Source organism: Pelobates fuscus, chromosome 3, assembly GCF_036172605.1.
Source record: "Pelobates fuscus isolate aPelFus1 chromosome 3, aPelFus1.pri, whole genome shotgun sequence".
Classification (NCBI taxonomy): domain Eukaryota; kingdom Metazoa; phylum Chordata; class Amphibia; order Anura; family Pelobatidae; genus Pelobates; species Pelobates fuscus.
In genome coordinates, this window is record NC_086319.1 from 336,423,613 (window position 1) to 336,443,534 (window position 19,922).

At 41.0% G+C, this 19,922-nt stretch overlaps 1 protein-coding gene across 1 annotated transcript in view; it reads right to left on the reverse strand.

The window, feature by feature from the left end:
- Positions 1 to 19,922, reverse strand: part of WDR72 (WD repeat domain 72) — a 200,467-nt gene that overhangs the window by 151,968 nt on the left and 28,577 nt on the right. The window contains exons 3-4 of the mRNA XM_063445698.1: positions 18,136 to 18,242; positions 2,354 to 2,432 (exon numbers count right to left, since the gene is read on the reverse strand). Of these exons, the coding sequence (XP_063301768.1) occupies positions 2,354 to 2,432; positions 18,136 to 18,242 (186 nt within the window). The remainder of the gene's footprint in view (positions 1 to 2,353; positions 2,433 to 18,135; positions 18,243 to 19,922) is intronic.

Here is a 19,922-nt window from a genome sequence, read left to right on the forward strand (position 1 = left end):
GGAGAGCAGAAAAGACCTCCCACAGGAAGTCCCTCTGCTCTCCTTTTCGTAGCAACCACAGTGCATGTGCTGTGGTAGCTATGGAAACTCCCTAGCCGGCGCTTCTAGCACCACCGGAACAAGTAAAAGTGAGTAAATCTTTATATTTTACATTGAAAACACCATGAATCTTTATAATATATGGTATATTCAATATATATGGGAGCGATGGAATCAATTTAGTGGTAAGTCATTTTTTTCCTTACAGGATTATTTGAAAACAAATTATAGATGATTTTCTATTTTATTCCATGGCATGCTTTCCAGACAAATGACAGTTCCCCTTTAAACATCATTGTACGTGTATCAAAAGGCAGATAGGAAATGCAGAATAAAAAGAGAAAAAAATAAAAATAAAAAAAATAGAAGACACTTCTCTGATACAATCTATGAACATAGGGGGCATTTCTACCTATGAGAATATATCCATTCATCCTTGCACTAACACAGAAATTAGATTTTCAACAGGAATATTATATGTGTTAATCTAGTTTATATACTTGCCTTGTAATTTTTAATTATTTCTGTTATTAAAATCAATTACATCTGGCTGTACATTGTATGATCCTAATGAACACATTACTTCTACACATAGTTTGAAGCATTTAAGTTAAGTTTGATTTGGAATCCTAATGTATATTTGAGAAAAAAAACACAACCTTTAACAAGTGTAAATGAACATAGTTCTTCAGTTCTGATTGTTTTGGGCTTCAATTCCAAAGTCCAAGGAATCTCACTAACTCTAATTATTTCAAATCCTTACTATGTATCGACCAGCATATGGCCCTGGGATTTGACCAGTGTGTAAAGGAAGAGTATCAGGATCCCCGTCTCTCAGGGGCTGCTACCTAGGCTGATGCATATGCAGGTGCAGCAAAAATTAATTGGAGCCCTGAGACTCTCCCTCCTTCCGGCTCTGCCTCCTATGGCACTACTGGACTGAACATCACACAAACAGGGAAGAAATAATGGCTCAGATCGACTGTTAAATCTTTTAGCTCCAGGTGGTAGGATGATGATTTCCCCTCCGATGGTCAGATGGTTAATTCTCACACTCAGAATGATACTGCATTAGGCAAGGTCCAAGTACACACTACAAGCGCATTATTAAACCATCTGAATGCTACATTGTATCCTCCTCCACTCACATAACCTGCTCTCTCATACATGTTCCTATATTCTGTATTAATAAAAAAAAAGCCTGAACTCTTAAAATACATTACAAAAAATATTGCTTCATAAACCAATAAGATGCATTGTTTGTTCCCCTCCAGTCCATGTTTATATTAATAAGAGAACAGATTGCAAGGAGTTAACAAAGCTGGGCAAAGCAAGGTAAAAGGGACCAATGAGAAAAATGGGAACTTTTTAAACAACCGATTAAATATTACTTATTTAAAATAAAACCCTACATCTAGACTCAGTGGGATTGAGACTTAGGTCATACAAGAACTTCTAAATTAAACAGACTGTGCAATAAATTAGATGTAAACATTAGATCTCACTTTACATGAAGTGTTTAGGAATCTGTGTAAGTCACATACAGAGAGGTGTGACTAGAACTGCACAAAGTGATTTAATTCCTAAATGGCAGATAATTGAGCAGTGAGACTGCAAAGGGAAGGTCTATACACCAAATATGCTTCATTAAGCTAAAGTTGTTTTGGTGACTATAGTAGTCCTTTTATTCCCTAACACGCATGCATGGATTTGTCCAGTCCATCATTAACCCCTTAAGGACACATGACATGTGTGACATGTCATGATTCCCTTTTATTCCAGAAGTTTGGTCCTTAAGGGGTTAAACAAACTGATACATTTTCTTGCAAATAACTGTGGTATGAGCATGCGGAACAGAGCAGAAGTCCATGTATTAAAATCAAAGCAACCACTCACTGTACAACTGCAGTTGCAAAGAACTGAATATTTATGTTTACATTAATGTATAAACATGACATGATGTATAACTACAACTATTAAGCCATGGGCAACAGAATCAAAAGAACAGTGTGTGTGCAATGAGGAATCCTTGCAAGTATTTTTGTCTGTGTTTCTTGCAGATTACATTAAATATGTGTGCCTTTGAGTCAAAATGGCCGCCTTGATGATTTCTATTGAGGGCCTACATTTTACAACTTCTTTGTCAGCTCATATCAACATATGACAGCGAACTGTTTAGTGAATAAACCCTACGTCTTCATCGTTCAACAGGCTGTAATCCAAGTAACAATTTAGTGTTGTTGTGATTGAAGGGTGGCAAGTTGAGAATAAGCTTTTACACCGCACATAGATTTGACAAGTCTATGATACTTACACAGATTGCTGTGTGCCTGTAAGGAAGTTTTGCATTCTCAATGCAGTGGCCATTGGCAACATTCCAAATACACATCTCCCTGCAAAACATAACCCCGTATTATTTATTGTCATTTCCACTGAATGGGTAAGGACAATTTTGTGACACCAATTTCTTTCTTAAATCCTGTATTTAAGTGAAGGCTGATCGTTTATGTAGCTTTTTGTTGCAGATTACTGGTGAAGAAAATGTTGTGGCCATTAAGAAAGCATGGCATACAGAATGTCTTTCCTATTGTTTAGGTAATTACACCCTGCTGCCTAGCATCAAAGCTAACTTTAAGGCCATGGCTGGTCTACAACAAATTGTAGGTATACTGTCATTACTGCTCATCAATGTGTCACCAGAACTATCATTCTTCAGAACTGAATACTGCAGAAAATGGGTCACCTCATAGAACCACATTTTTTACATTTGTCTGCTGACTTGATTCTAAGACGTTCATTTACACAGATTAAACAGTGCCACCAAGAGGATGATTTTGTCATTTTGATAAAACATTTCACATGTGAGGTTTAATTTAGATTAATTTTGTTTTTAAAATGTTTTACAGGTCAGTCTACCTTGCTCGGCACATCTATCTATCTATCTATCTATCTATCTATCTATCTATCTATCTATCTATATACATTTTGAATCACTAAACATGTTTTACAAACCAGATGATAATAATAAACAAATATACATGAGATAAAACAATTTCATAATCGCCTTCTTAATATTCTAATTTTTTTAAGATTGTCATAGTGCTTACAATAAATATTGGCCATTATGTATTTTCTTTATGACAAAACACCAATGCTAAACTAGCCAGGCCCCTGCCAGAACTGCCTTTTCCAGTGAGCAAAGAACATCATGAAATGTAACTGTTATCTTCAGACATTTTAGTCATTCTTAAGCAGAAAATACAATGGCTAATTTTATATATTGCTTGTTACGATATACAGGGGTGTGTATACATGACTACTGTTCTACAAACACACATATTTTGACAAATTAAAAAGAAAAACAGCATTAATACCATGCTTATGATTGGGTAAGTGCTTGAATACAGTTTTATTAATATTAATGAAAACATAGCAACTTTTATATGAAGACCTCTCTCCGGCTAACCCTCCCCTGCCTTCATTTCTCTGTGGGGCGAGCTTGGTGCCCTGCTCTATGAAAAAAATCTGTATTCCCCTGGCTCTATATCTTCCCTCTCCCGAACATTAACCGAAGTGCCCTATTCTTGGAAGTCATTCGGTTTTTATTGATAACGAACAACCCCAGCGACACTTGGCTGTGTCCCTTCTGGAACTATATTTGGCCACTCTACCCTCTCCTGTCCCTTGTTTTATTCCCCTTTCCGACTTACCAGGTGAGCACTACTTAGAGGGAAAATACTTTAGACTATGATGAGCAATCTCTCCCTGAGAGCCAGGGGAAGCCCCCTTTGTTTTTCCGCAGGAGTTCCTGATAATTGACAGACCGCAAGGACTATTCTCATGTAACTTATTTTAGCCTGAGCTTTGGCAGTAGTCGGTTAAAAGATTACCCCTCTTGCGATTTGGCTACACTGCATGGATCAGATCACTATTTGGACAACTTGGGCGCTCAGGTCAGAGCTATCTGGGGGCATACAATTGTGGGGGCTGTTGCCTGTTTTTATGGTGTTTTGGGGCCTTTTAGATGTTCTATCACGTGTGTCTGGGAGATAATTAGTTTTAGCAAAAGCAAACTCACGTATCTCCCAGACACAGAGATGCCTGGGTGGGTTTACTGTTTTGTGAATAGGGACCCCATTGTGGAGGTCAGGTATATTACCAGGTAACTTAGCCTAGGAACTGCGGGAACTGGAAGAATCCGGGACAGATGTACCACTCTGGGTACAGGCGGTCCATCACATCTTGGAACTGTTATACTGCTCTAATGACAGCGCTTGTGGGGTCCCCTATATCATCAATAACTACTCCCCTAATTTCTAGCAGACACTATAGTGAACACATGCACCCATTCACACAGATACATACTCATACACACAGATACATATAACCAACTCTTGCTTTTTCACAGACTGGCCTGTACAACTTACACCTATTGTTGCTTAGTTACCCCATCCCCCAGGAGAACGCTAATTGTTAGGGAGTAGGAGAAGATGGAGATCAATCAAAGCACACCAAGAAGCAGGGGGAATACTTTTCTCCTGATTCAAGTAGACTCCTTTATGGGGACTGGTCCTTAGCTGGTGGCAGTCTGGAACTCTGTGCCATATTGGAAAATAGCCACGGGCAAACTTCACTCAATTATTACATCCAATCAGGCCACTTTTTTGCCATTTTGCTCATGGGAATTAGCCCTGTCTACATACAGGGATGTACAGGTTGTCGACATACTGTTGGAGAAAGTTATGTTTTGGGGATGGAATCTATTGCTGCCATTGATGACCCGCCATTGTGGGTGCCCCTATAAATATGTACCTGTGTCTCAATAAGGTGTTGTTGTTTTACCCCTCCACCAAGTGTTGTCTAGTTTTTGGGGACAGGGCTATAGTCACTTTAGTGCTCTCTGTTCCAACGAGATGGAAATGTGATGTAGATACTCAGTCACACACATTGCCACACACTGATACACAGTACACACAAACAGATACACATAGCCATGCATACATACACACTGCCACACAAACACACAGATACATTCTGCCATACAGGCACAAATACACAGTGCCACAAGCACTGTCATACACATAAGGACTGGCACACACATAGTTATCACAAACTGAGCTCTATTTTAGCCACCTTCCTGTATCTACCATTGTGCTAGAGGAGGGTGACTTTCCTGTGGTCCACTGGGGCAGTGAGCTGCTCTGGGAAGCAGCCAGTGCAGCACTTTCCATTCCTTACTGTGTGACTTTCTTCTGGCGCATGAGGAAGTGAGCTGACATCACTTCCTCCCAGGAGAGGAAAAAGGAGCCGGCTATACTAAGACACACCTCTCCTAAAAAGCCAACTGGTGGGTGGCCTTGTTAAATACATGTTAAACATTTGTGGCATGGAATAACTTTATACTTTGGCAGCAGATAAGAGCTAAACATAAATATTGTATTACTGCTGAAGTGACCATGCATAGTGATACAGTTTAGGATAGAAGATTAAGCGACCAAGGCTGTCAGTTTAACCATCTAGACACTGCCATTGATTTTTGTCATAATTATAGATTTTGTTATGTTTTGTAGTTATCTACTAGGCCTCTCCTACTTGCCAAGGGTATACCTTTAAACTCATGTTTCATTTACTGGTCACCTGGCTTGGAGAAAGAGACCAAGGTGCCAGCAGGAGATGCCACCAAATACATTATCTATTATGGTGTGAATAGGCTGCCAAATCTCTGTCAAAGTTAGGCAATACCATGACATGTGTTTTTATTTGAGTGAACAAAAGGAAGATTACTAGATGCTGTACAACTACACATCCCATGATGCTTTACTCGCCTTTAAAATGGGAAATGATTGTAGATGTTGTAGTTCTAAAACACCTTGGAATCTGTTTGGGCAGCCCTGCTCTATATGTCCCGTTGCAACCACAGCCGCGTCATCGGTTTTATTTTGAGTCTCTAGTTTTGTTTTATTTTTGTTTTGAATCTCCAGTTAAAATAAAATACGTACATAAAATAATGTAGCATGGTAACTTAAATCATTATTATATTTACGTAAGGTTTTACTATCTGTTCATCTTGATGAGCATTTTGTATTAAATGCTGCAAATGCGAAATGTTTACACTCACCACATGACCACTGCTCCTCTCCTACTAGTGTGTCTATATTGATTTTTTTCTGCAGAATAGGTTTTAAAGTATAATATCAAACTTAAAAAGGGCAAAATATTTTTATAATTCATTGTAATAACTAATGGTACCAATTAACAAAATGTGTGAATGCTTAATTCAGGCTTTCATATCTTTTTTTCATAAGAATTTTCAGGACACAACATACAATGTATTTAAAAAAAAAAAGAGGGACACTGAAAATTAAAATGTGCATAGATTAACAGATTATACATGAACCTAACATTTTCTACCAAATGGCCTTTATTCTTACATCACTCTACTTCACACTACATCTCCAAGCAGCCACTCTTCTCTGCATTGGGAGTTGTATCATACACTGAGATCTTAATGCAATCTACCATGCTCTCAATATATTAATTGATTTACAAATATTTCAGAAAAGTGTTAAAAAGATATTGTGAAACTAGGAATTTGAACATCAGGACTTTTTTTTAATTATTCTTTATTTATCTTGTTTTCCCAATTTCTGTTAAGAGAGGAAGTTACAGGAAAAAGAAAGGGTAGTTAGGGAATATAACATCACAAAACAGGTAATTGTCAGCAGTATACAACGTAACGTATCACAACAGTGGTTGTAGTCTTCTTCATATTACATCATGCCATAAAAGGTGGCAGCCTCATTGTGATCTATAACGATATTCATATATGTAGTGTATTAGAAAGAGACTGATGTCTGGTAGATATAGATATGCGGTTTTAGCAGTTGTTGGTCTGACTCCATGTGTTCGGGTTTTTTCGCATTGAGTCGTGCACTGGCTTTTGCCGTGGTGGAGGTGGGGGGTAATGGGATAGGAATGAAAAGAGAAAAAAAAAGAGAGTGTAGTGAATGTAGGAAGAAGAAGAGAAGAGGGGGTGAAAGGATGGGGGGGTAGTGGTGGGGGTGCCCCCATGTGGGGCGGCTGCACGCCCCCACCCCCCCTTATGTGTTGCCTTGGGGTGGTTACCCCATTGTTCTGCAATAGTGCGCCTGGTAGCAAGTGCAATTTTTGCCCCTAGTTTGTTCTGTGCTCTGGTAAGAGAGGCATGGGGTTTGAAAAGTAACCAGATCAAGGGGTCCAGGGGTTTGGAGGATTCTGGAGGCGAGGTTAGAGACGCTGACCCAAAGCTGGGAGATCGCTGGGCATTCCCAGCAATGGTGGATAACGTGCCCTCTATTCTGCATCCTTTCCAGCAGACATTTGTGTCTGAGCGACCCATTTGCTTTAGTCTGAGAGGTGTAAGGTACTACCTGAGCATTGACTTGTATACTTGTTCCTTGTGGTTGACGCATAAAGTCTGTGGCTTACCAAACATCCACCCAATCAGAGGGATCGTCTGGTGGTTCTATGTCTCTTTCCCAGGCCAACCTATAAGAGAGGGCATCTACCAGGGAGATTGAATTTAAGAGGGAGTATATCATGGAAATCTGTCCTTTTTCAATGGGTGCATGTAGACATGCTTTTTCAAAGTTTGTGAGTGTGGCGTAATTGTAGGTATCGGAAATGGTCAAAGGTGGTTAGCGGTACTTTTCTTGGTAGGTCTGCAAATGGTAAGAGTTGTTGATTACGAAAGAAGTGGAGGAGTCTTAGCAGCCCGTTGTCTTCAAAGTGAGCAAAGTTTTGGGGTGTCATGCCTAGGAGAAATTGTTTATTTCTCAGAACTGGTGTGAGTGGTGATGGAACATTTACTAGAGGATATTGTGAGATTATTCTATCCCATATTTGGAAAGATATGGTTAGAGTGGAGGATGTTAGGGGGTGTTTGGTCTGCCAGAGGAGATCATGTTCTAAATCTAACCATAACTTCATGCCCGCTTGTGCGTATAGGTTCTGGATTTGCACTAATTGGGTGGCCTGAAAGTAGTGGCAGAAGTTCAGGAGTACCAAGCCTCCTGCTCTAGTGGGTGAGGTACATTGTTGACCTTATGATTCTCGTTGTTTTTAGTTGCCCAGATGAAGTTGTCTATTTTCATCTGAAGAATTTTAAAATCTTGCTTCAAGATAGGGATAGGAAGGGTTTGGAAGAGGTAGAGGAACCGGGGGAAGAGATCCATTTTTATGGTGGCTATTCTGCCCATCCATGGTATGGACATGGGGTGTCATCTCTGTAAGTCTTTGTGTGCTTGTTGGAGTAATGGAAGATGTGTTCCAAGATAGTAGATACTCTGTGTGTTGTATCTAAAAGGATAGGTTTGGCAGAGGTGATTAAGAAGTAATTGTAGGATGGGCTTCCATTTTATCTAGATTTATTTTGTTTGAGAGATTGGCGTACTCTTCTAAGAGTTCTAGAAGAGGGGGCAATGAATGCCATGGGTCAGTGAGGGTTGGAAGAATATCGCCTGCGTATGCAGCGGTTTTATATTCTTCATTCCTAATCTTTAGTCCTTTGATTGTTGGGGTGTTTCGGATGTTCTGGAATAGGGGTTTCAAAGATAGAACGAGGAAGGCATGTGGGACCCTGGTGTGTCCCATTTTGGATGGTGAATTCTGGTGCTTGTGTGTTGGGGATGAGAAGAGTAGCTGTTGGTTGATCATAAACAGTTTTTAGGACAGTAATGAAGGGTTCTGGGAAGTGGAATTTCCACAGGCTAGCAAAGAGAAAGGGCCCTTTCTGCGTCCATTGAGAGAAGGAGTGTTGGTATGAGTCTGCGTTGGGCTACCCATATTAGGTCAAGTGCGCTCCTGGTAATGTCACACGCTTGGCATGTAGTCTTGGGAGGAAAGGCTGGATTCGGCTGGCTAACAATTTTGTAAAAAGTTTGGTGTCCACATTCAGAAGCGATATGGGTCGGATGTGTCCTGGATCTAGGTGTATTTTGTTTGGTTTGAGGATAAGGCAGATGTTTGCCCTGTGCATTCCTTTTGGAAAGGGTTCTCTCTGCAAGAATGAATTGAAGAGTGTGGTGAGTGTTCGAGAATGTTTTGTAGTAGAGACCGGAGAAGCCATCTGAGCCTGGGTATTTATTGGGCTTCAGAGTCTTCAATGTGTTTGCTATTTCTGCTTCTGTAATTGGGGTAGAAAGCTTCTCTATAGCTTCATCCTTTAGTGGAGGGAGAGGGATTCCTTTGAGATATATCTCAATTGCAGATTGAAAATGTATTTGATGCTTGCGTGTGTCTGGTTTATAGTCGTATAGGAGAGAAATATTTTGAAAAAAATCGAGGCGATACGATTGGGGGTGTCGCAGATGTGTCCATTGGGCGAGGTGATTTTGTCTATATGTTTGGCTTGGGTCCTGTGGCGAAGCTTACAGGCGAGGAGGGTGTCTGCTCTGTTGGACTTTTAATGGCCTCCGTGTCCCTAAGAGAGGAGGTGTGTTTCGAGTTCCTTCAGTAGTTTTTTTGTATGCCGTGGCTTCTGCTATGAGTTTACCCCTAATTACGGCTTTGTGGATGGCCCATAGGGTGCTAGCTGAGGTGACGGAATTTGTGTTAAGGGCAAAATATTCATTTGGTTCTTTTTTAATGACTGTTCTGATGTGTGGGTTATGTAGCAGGGTGGGGTTCAGGCGCCAAGACCATGATCTAGCTACTTGGGGAACCGCAAATGTAAAAGAGATATCCGTGTGGTCTGACCAGGCAATGGATCCAATGGACGTCGCAGTGGAGTGGAGTATTAGAGAGGGGGATATTAAAAATAAATCAATTCTGGAGTAGGACGAGTGTGGGTGCGAGAAGAAGTCTAGCGTGGTTGGGTGTTGTATTCTCCAAATGCCTTGGAGGCCTGCTTGTGCTGCGAAGTTTGAGAGCAATTTCTTAGATCTGGTGGTAGTGGAGCATCTCCTATCGACCGGAGGGGAGAGGACCGTATTAAAGTCCCCTCCAACTATCAGGTGGTGGGAGGAGAACAGTTTCAAATGTGCTCGTAGGGCTGTCCAAAAGAGCAAATCAGGTGTATTAGGGGCATACACTGAGGTGATAGCATATTTATGACTGCTAACGTGTCCTGCAATGGTTAAGAATCTGCCTTGGGGGTCCGAAAAAGTCTGTGTGAAGTGTATAGGGCATGATTTATGGACCAGTATAGCCACACCGTTTTGCTTCTCGGTGGGTGAGGATGCCATACAGTATATATATATATATATATATATATATATATATATATATATATATATATATATATGGAACATGGAGGGGTGTTTGCACTCACCTGAACATGCTTAAATGGGGTGCTGCTGGGGGCCATATTATACAATAAACAATACACAAGATCCAGCGCACTCTCCTATCTACTAAACAGCAACTTCAATGTTGACAGACTTTATCAGTTTCTAAAAGGTTTTGTTTAAAAACACCTTATCTAGGCAAAAAATAATGGGGATTTAGTTACATTATATGATCATACGTTGCATAAGCCTGCCTTATACGTTGCATAAGCCTGCCGTTGCATAAGCCTGTGTATAGGGCATGATTTATGGACCAGTATAGCCACACCGTTTTGCTTCTCGGTGGGTGAGGATGCCATACAGTATATATATATATATATATATATATATATATAGTTTCCATTACGTAGAGAGAAGGGTCTGGAGTGTTCATGATGTGTTTCTTGGAGTAGAATGATTTCAGCTTTGGTTCTGTTTGCCCAACGTAAAAGTTTGTGTCGTTTGGCAGGATTATTTAGTCCCTTTCAATTAAGGGAAATGCTATTTAGCCAGCATTATCAAAGTAGTGCATTTGGGGGTATAGATACGTATGGGTGAATAGTTATAAGCGAGTTGATGTTCGTAGAGAGATGTCAGGCCGAGGGTGCTGGGTCTCCCACTGGAGGGGGGTTGGGTAATGGGTGTTGTAACGGCACCCCCAGGCATAAAAGGGGATAACAGCCGTTTAATAGATTTCCCCTTCCAGAGACACAGGCACAGCTACTGTAGACACCAATCCATGAACCGGAGAAGCATTTGAATGCTCTCAAACATATGAATGCTGTAAACAGCCAAATAGGAAAAACCATACAAATAGGTTTACACTCCTACCAGTCAAACTGGAACAGCATACAATAAATCCCCCCAAGAACGAGACAAGGCTCCGTTTTGGGGGTCAAGCAGGAACAGACAGAGCTGTGGGTTTATTGTTCTTATATACACATTAGTACTTCCCACAGGGTTTTGGAAAACAACCAATAAACACATACAATACACTCAGACACTCCCACACAAAATCATCCCCTCTGCCTGTGATACAATTACCTTACACAATGGGTAATGTAATTATCACAGGCAGAGAAATACAGTTTTTCCACATTATTCATAACTTTAAAAGTATGCATCACATTCACATAAATAATTTACATTTTCAGAATCAGCATACGCCAAATACAAACATACGTCAAAATCATACAAATTGGTCCAGTGGTTCAAAAGATAGATCGTAGTCCTTTGTGACCAAATGAAGCATGGCTTTTCTGCCCAAAACCAGTTCCACAGAGTCTTCTATCCTGGAGATAATTGGGAAGTAATCCAATTATCTCCAAGGACAGAGGCAAAACTCCATTGAACATATGGCAGCAAAAGACAATAAAATACATTAAAATATATAACTGTGCAGCCATTGCATAAAACAGGTACATTCAACATATCCCCAGATAGCTCAGATCTGAATGGCGCTCAGATCACACACATACAGTTCAATTGCCATGGAGCCAAAGTCTTTCCCATAGTCTTTCATTATACGAATGGGCTCCATGGCATAGCTATCTGGGGTATCACCGCTCAAACAGGGCAAGCACCAAATGACCCGGCTTTCGTGTCTATGCAGGGGAAAATCAAGCATTTCAACATGAGGCCATAGTCTAAAGGCAGCAGGCGGGCAACCAGGCTCCTCCAATGCACAGTGGCGAGATTGGTCTCGTCACAGGTGTGGAGAGAAGAGGGAAGGGGATAGGATGGATGGAAAGAGAAGAAGAAGTAGAACAATGCAGGAGAAGAAATAGAGGAAGAGATAGGAGAGAGAGAGAAGAGAGAAAGAATTTTAAAAAGGGCTATAGTAAGAGGGAAGGAGGGGTGGAGGGGGGATGAATGGGAGGGAGGTATGTGGGGTGTGAGTGAAAGGCCCTGGTCTCATCAGGCAGTGTTGGGTGGTAACAAGGTTGCTTGGGGGTAGTTGGGTTGTGTGGGCGGTGTCCCAAATCGGACCCAATTAGGGTGAGAAGAAGGAGAGAAGAGGAAAGGTTTTCATGTCCCCATCTCACCCCCTCCCCATGCACTGTTTTCAGAGCGGCTCTCTTGGAATTTCTTAGAGTTTTGGATTAGTGTTTGTAATATAAAGCGTGTGCGGTCCCACTTGTGTGGTTATTGTTGAGGATTAATATCCACATTCCTCACCCTTGTTTGAGTAGGGTGGGTTTGAAAAAAAGGAAAGATAACTTGGGTAACCATAACAATAGATTGTACATATAAAACTGAGTAACAGTGTGGTGTCCCTGGTCTGAGGAACCTGGTCGGTACCTCATAGTGCCGGGTGTGTCCCAATATTGCCAATGTAATCCATTAGTGCCGGAGAAGCCCATGGGCGGTGCCCACAGTGTGGGATAAGGGAATGCATCAAGTTCTGGGAGTTGTGGTGGGTGTTGGGTTTGTCGTGGATAAACTGTTCCGGTCATATTACTTCAGATGTGTAGTCTGAATGATACAGGTGGCGTGCTCCGTCATCATTTTTTTGCCTTTACACTGTCCCATTGAGTGGGCAGGGGTTCTATCCAGTGGTCAGTCTGGTGCATGGCTGTGAGAGTGAGAGGGGCTGAAGGTCCTACAGGGTATATGTTGGTCATGTTGGTGTCTAGAGTAGTTAGACATTGATGTGTCCCCCTGTCCTTTTGGTTCGAATGGGTCCCAGTGTGTTGAGTCTGTGTCACCCTTCTATGGGGGGGTAGTGCCCCAGCGAGTACAGGTGGGTGGGGGGGGGAATTGAGGGCCTCTCCAGTGTGTTGATGTGTTCCCAGGTCCCCCTTCATTGCTGTGTGTACAACCCCTGAATAATAATCAGGGTGGTGCAGTAGACATTGCTTACCTAGATTTCAGTAAGGCTTTTGACACTGTTGCACATAGAAGACTTATCAATAAACTGCAATATTTAAGTTTGGATTCCAATATTGTTGAATGGGTAAGGCAGTGGCTGAGTGACAGGTAACAGAGGATTGTAGTCAATGGAGTATATTCGAAGCTTGGACTTGTCACCAGTGGGGTACCTCAGGGATCTGTACTTGGACCCATTCTCTTTAATATTTTTATTAGTGATATTGCATAAGGTCTTGATGGTAAGGTATGTCTTTTTGCTGATGATACTAAGATATGTAACAGGGTTGATGTTCCAGGAGGGATACACCAAATGGCTAATGATTTAGGTAAACTAGAAAAATGGTCAGAGTTGTCGCAACTTTAATGTGGATAAGTGCAAGATAATGCATCTTGGACGTAAAAACCCAAGGGCAGAGTACAGAATTTTTGATAGAGTCCTAACCTCAACATCTGAGGAAAGGGATTTAGGGGTGATTATTTCTGATGACTTAAAGGTAGGCAGACAATGTAATAGAGCAGCAGGAAATGCTAGCAGAATGCTTGGTTGTATAGGGAGAGGTATTAGTAGTAGAAAGAGTGCTCATGCCATTGTACAGAACACTGGTGAGACCTCACTTGGAGTATTGTACGCAGTACTGGAGACTGTATCTTCAGAAGGATATTGATACCTTAGAGAGAGTTCAGAGAAGGGCTACTAAACTGGTTCATGGATTGCAGGATAAAACTTACCAGGAAAGGTTAAAGGATCTTAACATTTATAGCTTCGAGGAAAGACGAGACAGGGGGGATATGATAGAAACATTTAAATACATAAAGGGAATCAACACAGTAAAGGAGGAGACTATATTTAAAAGAAGAAAAACTACCACAAGAGGACAAATGTTTAAAAATAATATCAGGAAGTATTACTTTACTGAGAGGGTAGTGGATGCATGGAATAGCCTTCCAACTGAAGTGGTAGAGCTTAACACAGTAAAGGAGTTTAAGCATGCGTGGGATAGGCATAAGGCTATCCTAACTATAAGATAAGGCCAGGGACTAATGAAAGTATTTAGAAAATTGGGCCGAATGGTTCTTATCTGCCGTCACATTCTATGTTTCTAGGTTTCTATGTTTCTATAACATACAAATCAAAATGAAGATGGCCACATATAAATATAGATTTTGATGCAACCTATTTACAGTAATAATTTGCCATATTTTCATATTTAGAAATCTTAGTTATTAATTAAGTAGGTAAAAAGTTAAATTAAAGTAAAATAAAAATAAGGAGTAAACTGAGGAGGGAATCACTGCTATTTTTCACTGGGCATGTCATTGACCTGTCCAGGAGGTGCAAATGCTATGTGGACAACATGGGCCAGCATGGGTAGGTGAGATGGGGAGGTCTCCCCTGAGGCAATGTGCCCGGTCTTGTGTGGTGGCACATGGTCAGAGGGGGTTTTACTCCAGTATGGAACCCAACCGTTCCCAGATCTGGTGGGTAGGTAGGGAGAATCAGTGATCCTGATTGCTATTTTGTTACTCCTCTTGGCTAAGTGGGAAAGGAGTTGTAATCAGGGCGTACTCAGATAATATGCCTTCTGAGGGTGTTAGGTAGTCGTCTGCTTCGTCCGGGGAGCGTGTTCGTATTAAGACTATGTTTGCTTGGGAGTTAGGTTGTTGGATCTCTGATGGGCACCTCTGAGACCTCTCCCCGTGGTAGACCTGGAAATGGTGGCCCATTAATGAGGGAGCATAATGTAGGGTTAGCTGGGGGAGGGGGGGGGAGATCCCAAATCAAAGTAAGGATGGATACATATAAATATAGCATTTGATGCAACCATATAGCATTAATAGTTAGCTATATTATCAGATTTAGAGAACCTAGCATGCAATTAGATAAATAAAGTAGAAATAAGGATTATACTGAGGAGGGGGTCATAGGTAATCTACACTAGGCATGCCGTTGACCTGTCCAGGAGGCGCAAATGCTAAGTGGGCAACAGGAGCCTTCCTGGGTAGGTTAGATGGGGAAGTCTCCCCTGGGACGTTGTGTCCTGTCATGTGTGGTGGCTGGTGGTCAGAGAGGGCTGTACGCCCGTAGGGAACTCGTCCATCTCCATATCTGGTTGATAGGTGGAGAAACTGAGGGTTATTATGGCTAGGGGGAGAGGAATGTATTATCGGGTTGTGCCCAGATAGTAGAAACATAGAAACATAGAAACATAGAAACATAGAATGTGACGGCAGATAAGAACCATTCGGCCCATCTAGTCTGCCCAGTTTTCTAAATACTTTCATTAGTCCCTGGCCTTATCTTATAGTTAGGATAGCCTTATGCCTATCCCACGCATGCTTAAACTCCTTTACTGCGTTAACCTCTACCACTTCAGCTGGAAGGCTATTCCATGCATCCACTACCCTCTCAGTAAAGTAATACTTCCTGGTATTATTTTTAAACCTTTGTCCCTCTAATTTAAGACTATGTCCTCTTGTTGTGGTAGTTTTTCTTCTTTTAAATATAGTCTCCTCCTTTACTGTGTTGATTCCCTTTATGTATTTAAATGTTTCTATCATATCCCCCCTGTCTCGTCTTTCCTCCAAGCTATACATGTTAAGATCCTTCAACCTTTCCTGGTAAGTTTTATCCTGCAATCCATGAACCAGTTTAGTAGCCCTTCTTTGAACTCTCTCTAAGGTATCAATATCCTTCTGAAGATAGGGTCTCCAGTACTGTGTACAGTACTCCAAGTGAGGTCTCACCAGTGTTCTGTACAATGGCATGAGCACTTCCCTCTTTCTACTGCTAATACCTCTCCCTATACAACCAAGCATTCTGCTAGCATTTCCTGCTGCTCTATTACATTGTCTGCCTACCTTTAAGTCATCAGAAATAATCACCCCTAAATCCCTTTCCTCAGATGTTGAGGTTAGGACTCTATCAAATATTCTGTACTCTGCCCTTGGGTTTTTACGTCCAAGATGCATTATCTTGCACTTATCCACATTAAATGTCAGTTGCCACAACTCTGACCATTTTTCTAGTTTACCTAAATCATTTTCCATTTGGCTTATCCCTCCTGGAACATCAACCCTGTTACATATCTTAGTATCATCCGCAAAAAGACACACCTTACCATCAAGACCTTCTGCAATATCACTAATAAAAATATTAAAGAGAATGGGTCCAAGTACAGATCCCTGAGGTACCCCACTGGTGACAAGCCCAAGCTTCGAATATACTCCATTGACTACAACCCTCTGTTGCCTGTCACTCAGCCACTGCCTTACCCATTCAACAATATTCGAATCCAAACTCAAAGATTGTAGTTTATTGATAAGCCTTCTATGTGCAACAGTGTCAGGTCTTATGGCGGGTGTTAGGTTGGCCCGTGGAGGTATGGGGGATGGGGAAGTGCCCACCTGGTGTTTGTTGATGCCAGAGGGTGTGAATGGGGGATCAGGGCTGAATATTGGTTGCCAAAGGTGGGAAGGCAGTCTGTGTATGTCCATTTCGGCCCATGGATCATTTTACCAGTCCTGTAGTCTTCCCTTTCTGGAAAAATATTCAATTTCTGTGACATTGGAGAGGATGTGTGTCTGGCCATCTTTCTTCACAATTAGCTTAACCCCTTAAGGACACATGACATGTGTGACATGTCATTATTCCCCTTTATTCCAGAAGTTTGGTCCTTAAGGGGTTAAAGGGGTGGCCCCACAGATATTTGAGCCCGTGTTGGTGAAGGGCTAACATGAGAAGATTGAGATTTCTCTGTTTTTTAAGCGTGTTCCTGGTAATCAAGGAAGGGAATCAAGCGGGAATCCTGGTACTGTGGTGGATGGTCTCTGGCAAGGGTTAGCAGTTTTTCCTTCACCGGTAAATAGTGGAGGCGAGTGATCACATCCCTCGGAGCTGAGTTGTTGAGGGCCGGGGGCGCTTAATGCCCTCTGGGCTCTAACAATTTCCAGATCTTGGGAGGATAGTTTCCATGATCTTGAATATTTCCCTGATTGCGGGAGTGAGAAGTTTAGGCACTACAGTATCGGGTAGGCCCCGGACGTGGGTGTTGTTGCACCTAAATGTGTTATTTGGGTCTTACAGACAGTCTTCAAGTGTGGACATCTGCCTATGTAAGTATGCTATATCCTGGGCCTGGGCTGAAGTAGTGGCTGATAGAGTCGAGACCCAGGCTTCCACCTGGATAATACGGGAGGCCACGGCTTCCATGTCTTCCCAGAGGCCGGAAATCTGCTTGCCAAGTTCAGAGGACACGTGGGCCTTGATGTCAGTCGTGGCGTCTCGCAGCATGTTGTTGAGGTCACCGATAGTGAGGGTAGCCGTCGGGTCAGGTGGGGTTTCGTTCCCGACTGAGTCCAAACCCAAGTCCTCTGTCCTTTGGGAGTTGGTAGGCCTCCGTGGGTCTCCCGGTTTGCAGAAAAGCGAGGCGACCGATGGTGTAAGTTCTTCTTTTTTTTTCGCCACCCATCTTTGTGGGGGTGTAGCTGGTTGTGGTGAGTTTGTGGGGTTCAGAATTTGGAGCTGAGAGGTTTGGGAGTTGCGAATGATAGCGGATTGAGTAGTTTAGGGATGGGGAGCTGTGAAATTAAGCGTCCATCTTCCTCAGAGACTAGGTTCTGCCCTTCACCTTTTTTAAATATGCATAACATTGCATTCTGGTTTAGCACAGTTTAAAACTGCAGTCAATACTCCAATACAAATTCTTGGAGCTTTGGTCTACTTGGAGTATTTCCTACATTTAATATGAATATGTTCAGGATTTTTAACTTGGAGGGGAATCCTAGTTTTTACTAGATAATTATTACATCAGTACGGGCTGATCCTGATCTACATTTATTACCAGCTCATTACCCAGAACAAAGGCTAAACCATTTTGGTGCCACATACATACTTTTAAAATCCCAATACACCATTACTCACCCATTTTCTGAACTACTGACAATATATGGCTGTTTTTCAAACTCCCTTGCCTTTGCTAAGCACGTTATAGGAGCAGTGTGCCCAAAAAGCATTGCCTTGGATGTAATCTGAAGAAGAACAAAATATATAACAATAGTTACAAAAAAAAACAAACAATGGTATCATAAAAACAAATGACAAGCCTTTTAAATAACTGTTGTACTTTTTCAGAAAAAGTAAAACATATAAAACTATTTGCCCATATCTCCTAATTACTAGACATCACACAATACAAAGTTCCATTGTATAAAGGAAAATCCCAATATTGGTTTATTTTAACACAGATCACTGTAAGATTTATTTCTCTATCCTACTGACTAGTCCAATAAAAGGTCTTATTTTAACTACACATAATTATTTTTTTCATCATCAATGAAGTATAAAAAGTGTTATGGAGCCATGCTCCATTGCACAAATAGTTAAGATTTAAGAGTTGTGAACCATAAAATTATGCTTTTCAATGACTGATTCTTTCATTCCAAATTGACTCGCTTCGTATTCTCAATAATTACAGTACTGTTAGTGAAACTGAAGCACAGATGACACTGAATTCCAGATCACTGATGCCAGACATTCTCCTAATAGGAACTTCCAATACATTTATATGATATCATCAATATTTTATGGGCATTGTTCAAAATATAGAGCATTGTTTCCTAGTAGAATGTTTTCTGCACTTAAACAAAAGAATAGCTATATGGCTAACATGATACCTTACTCACAGAAATAATGGCAAAATGCAGCTCAACAAACCAAAATTATAAAAAAAAAAAAAAAAAAAATGTATATTATATTTATTTTTCCCTTTCAGAAATGAAATATAAATATGCATCCAACAATAAAAATTACATCACAATTTGGTCATTATTTTGTGTAATCAATCTTCCACATAATATTATAAAGTAGTCAAAATGCCTGGAAATACATTAAAAAAACATATTACTTACAGGAACATTTATATAAATAAAAATATTAGTATATAACCCTGCAATGTTTAAAATGGCATTTAGATTAGATGCCCTCTACTTACCTCTAATTCAAGGGGGAGAGGGTCCATTGATGCACCTCATTCTGCCACTGGGAGATCATCCCTAGTACAGATCTCCCTGCCAACCCAGTGCTTCTCATAGAGTAGTAATTGCCATGCTTAACCTGCCATGCTTCTCATACAGAAGTATTCAAGCCAATGCTTCTCTATGGAAAAACCCACAGAATTGCTTTGTGCTAAGGTAGGAATGTTCTAGACCGCACAGCCCAGAGGCTTTCTAAAAATGCCAACTTATTTTGAACTTTTATAAAGTGAGAAAGAGGGGCACTCTGTTAACACCTAAAGTACCCCTATAGTTTAGAGTGTTCCTTTAACTCAGATCTCTAGTTAAACAACTTTAGAACTATTGTTTAACTAATATATTAGTATATATATATACTAATATATTGTTGCTGTCCTGTTACAGTCCTGTGCTGATATGTTACATGATATATTATTGAAGTGCCCACCCCATGCCTTGGACCCCACAACAGTGAAGAGCAGCCTTGGGTTTTAGTGTAAGTTGACTTGTTCAAATTGAATCATACTACAGGATGTGTTTACAGACAGAGAGAAAACGTATTTTGAAACAAAACATTTCATCCAAGGAAATAGTAAGTGACAACCTTTTTCATGTTCTTTAATCATATTGTATTGACATTTCATGGTTGCCTGGACTATAGAGCGACAACTAAGTGCATTAACCATTTATGATGTAAAT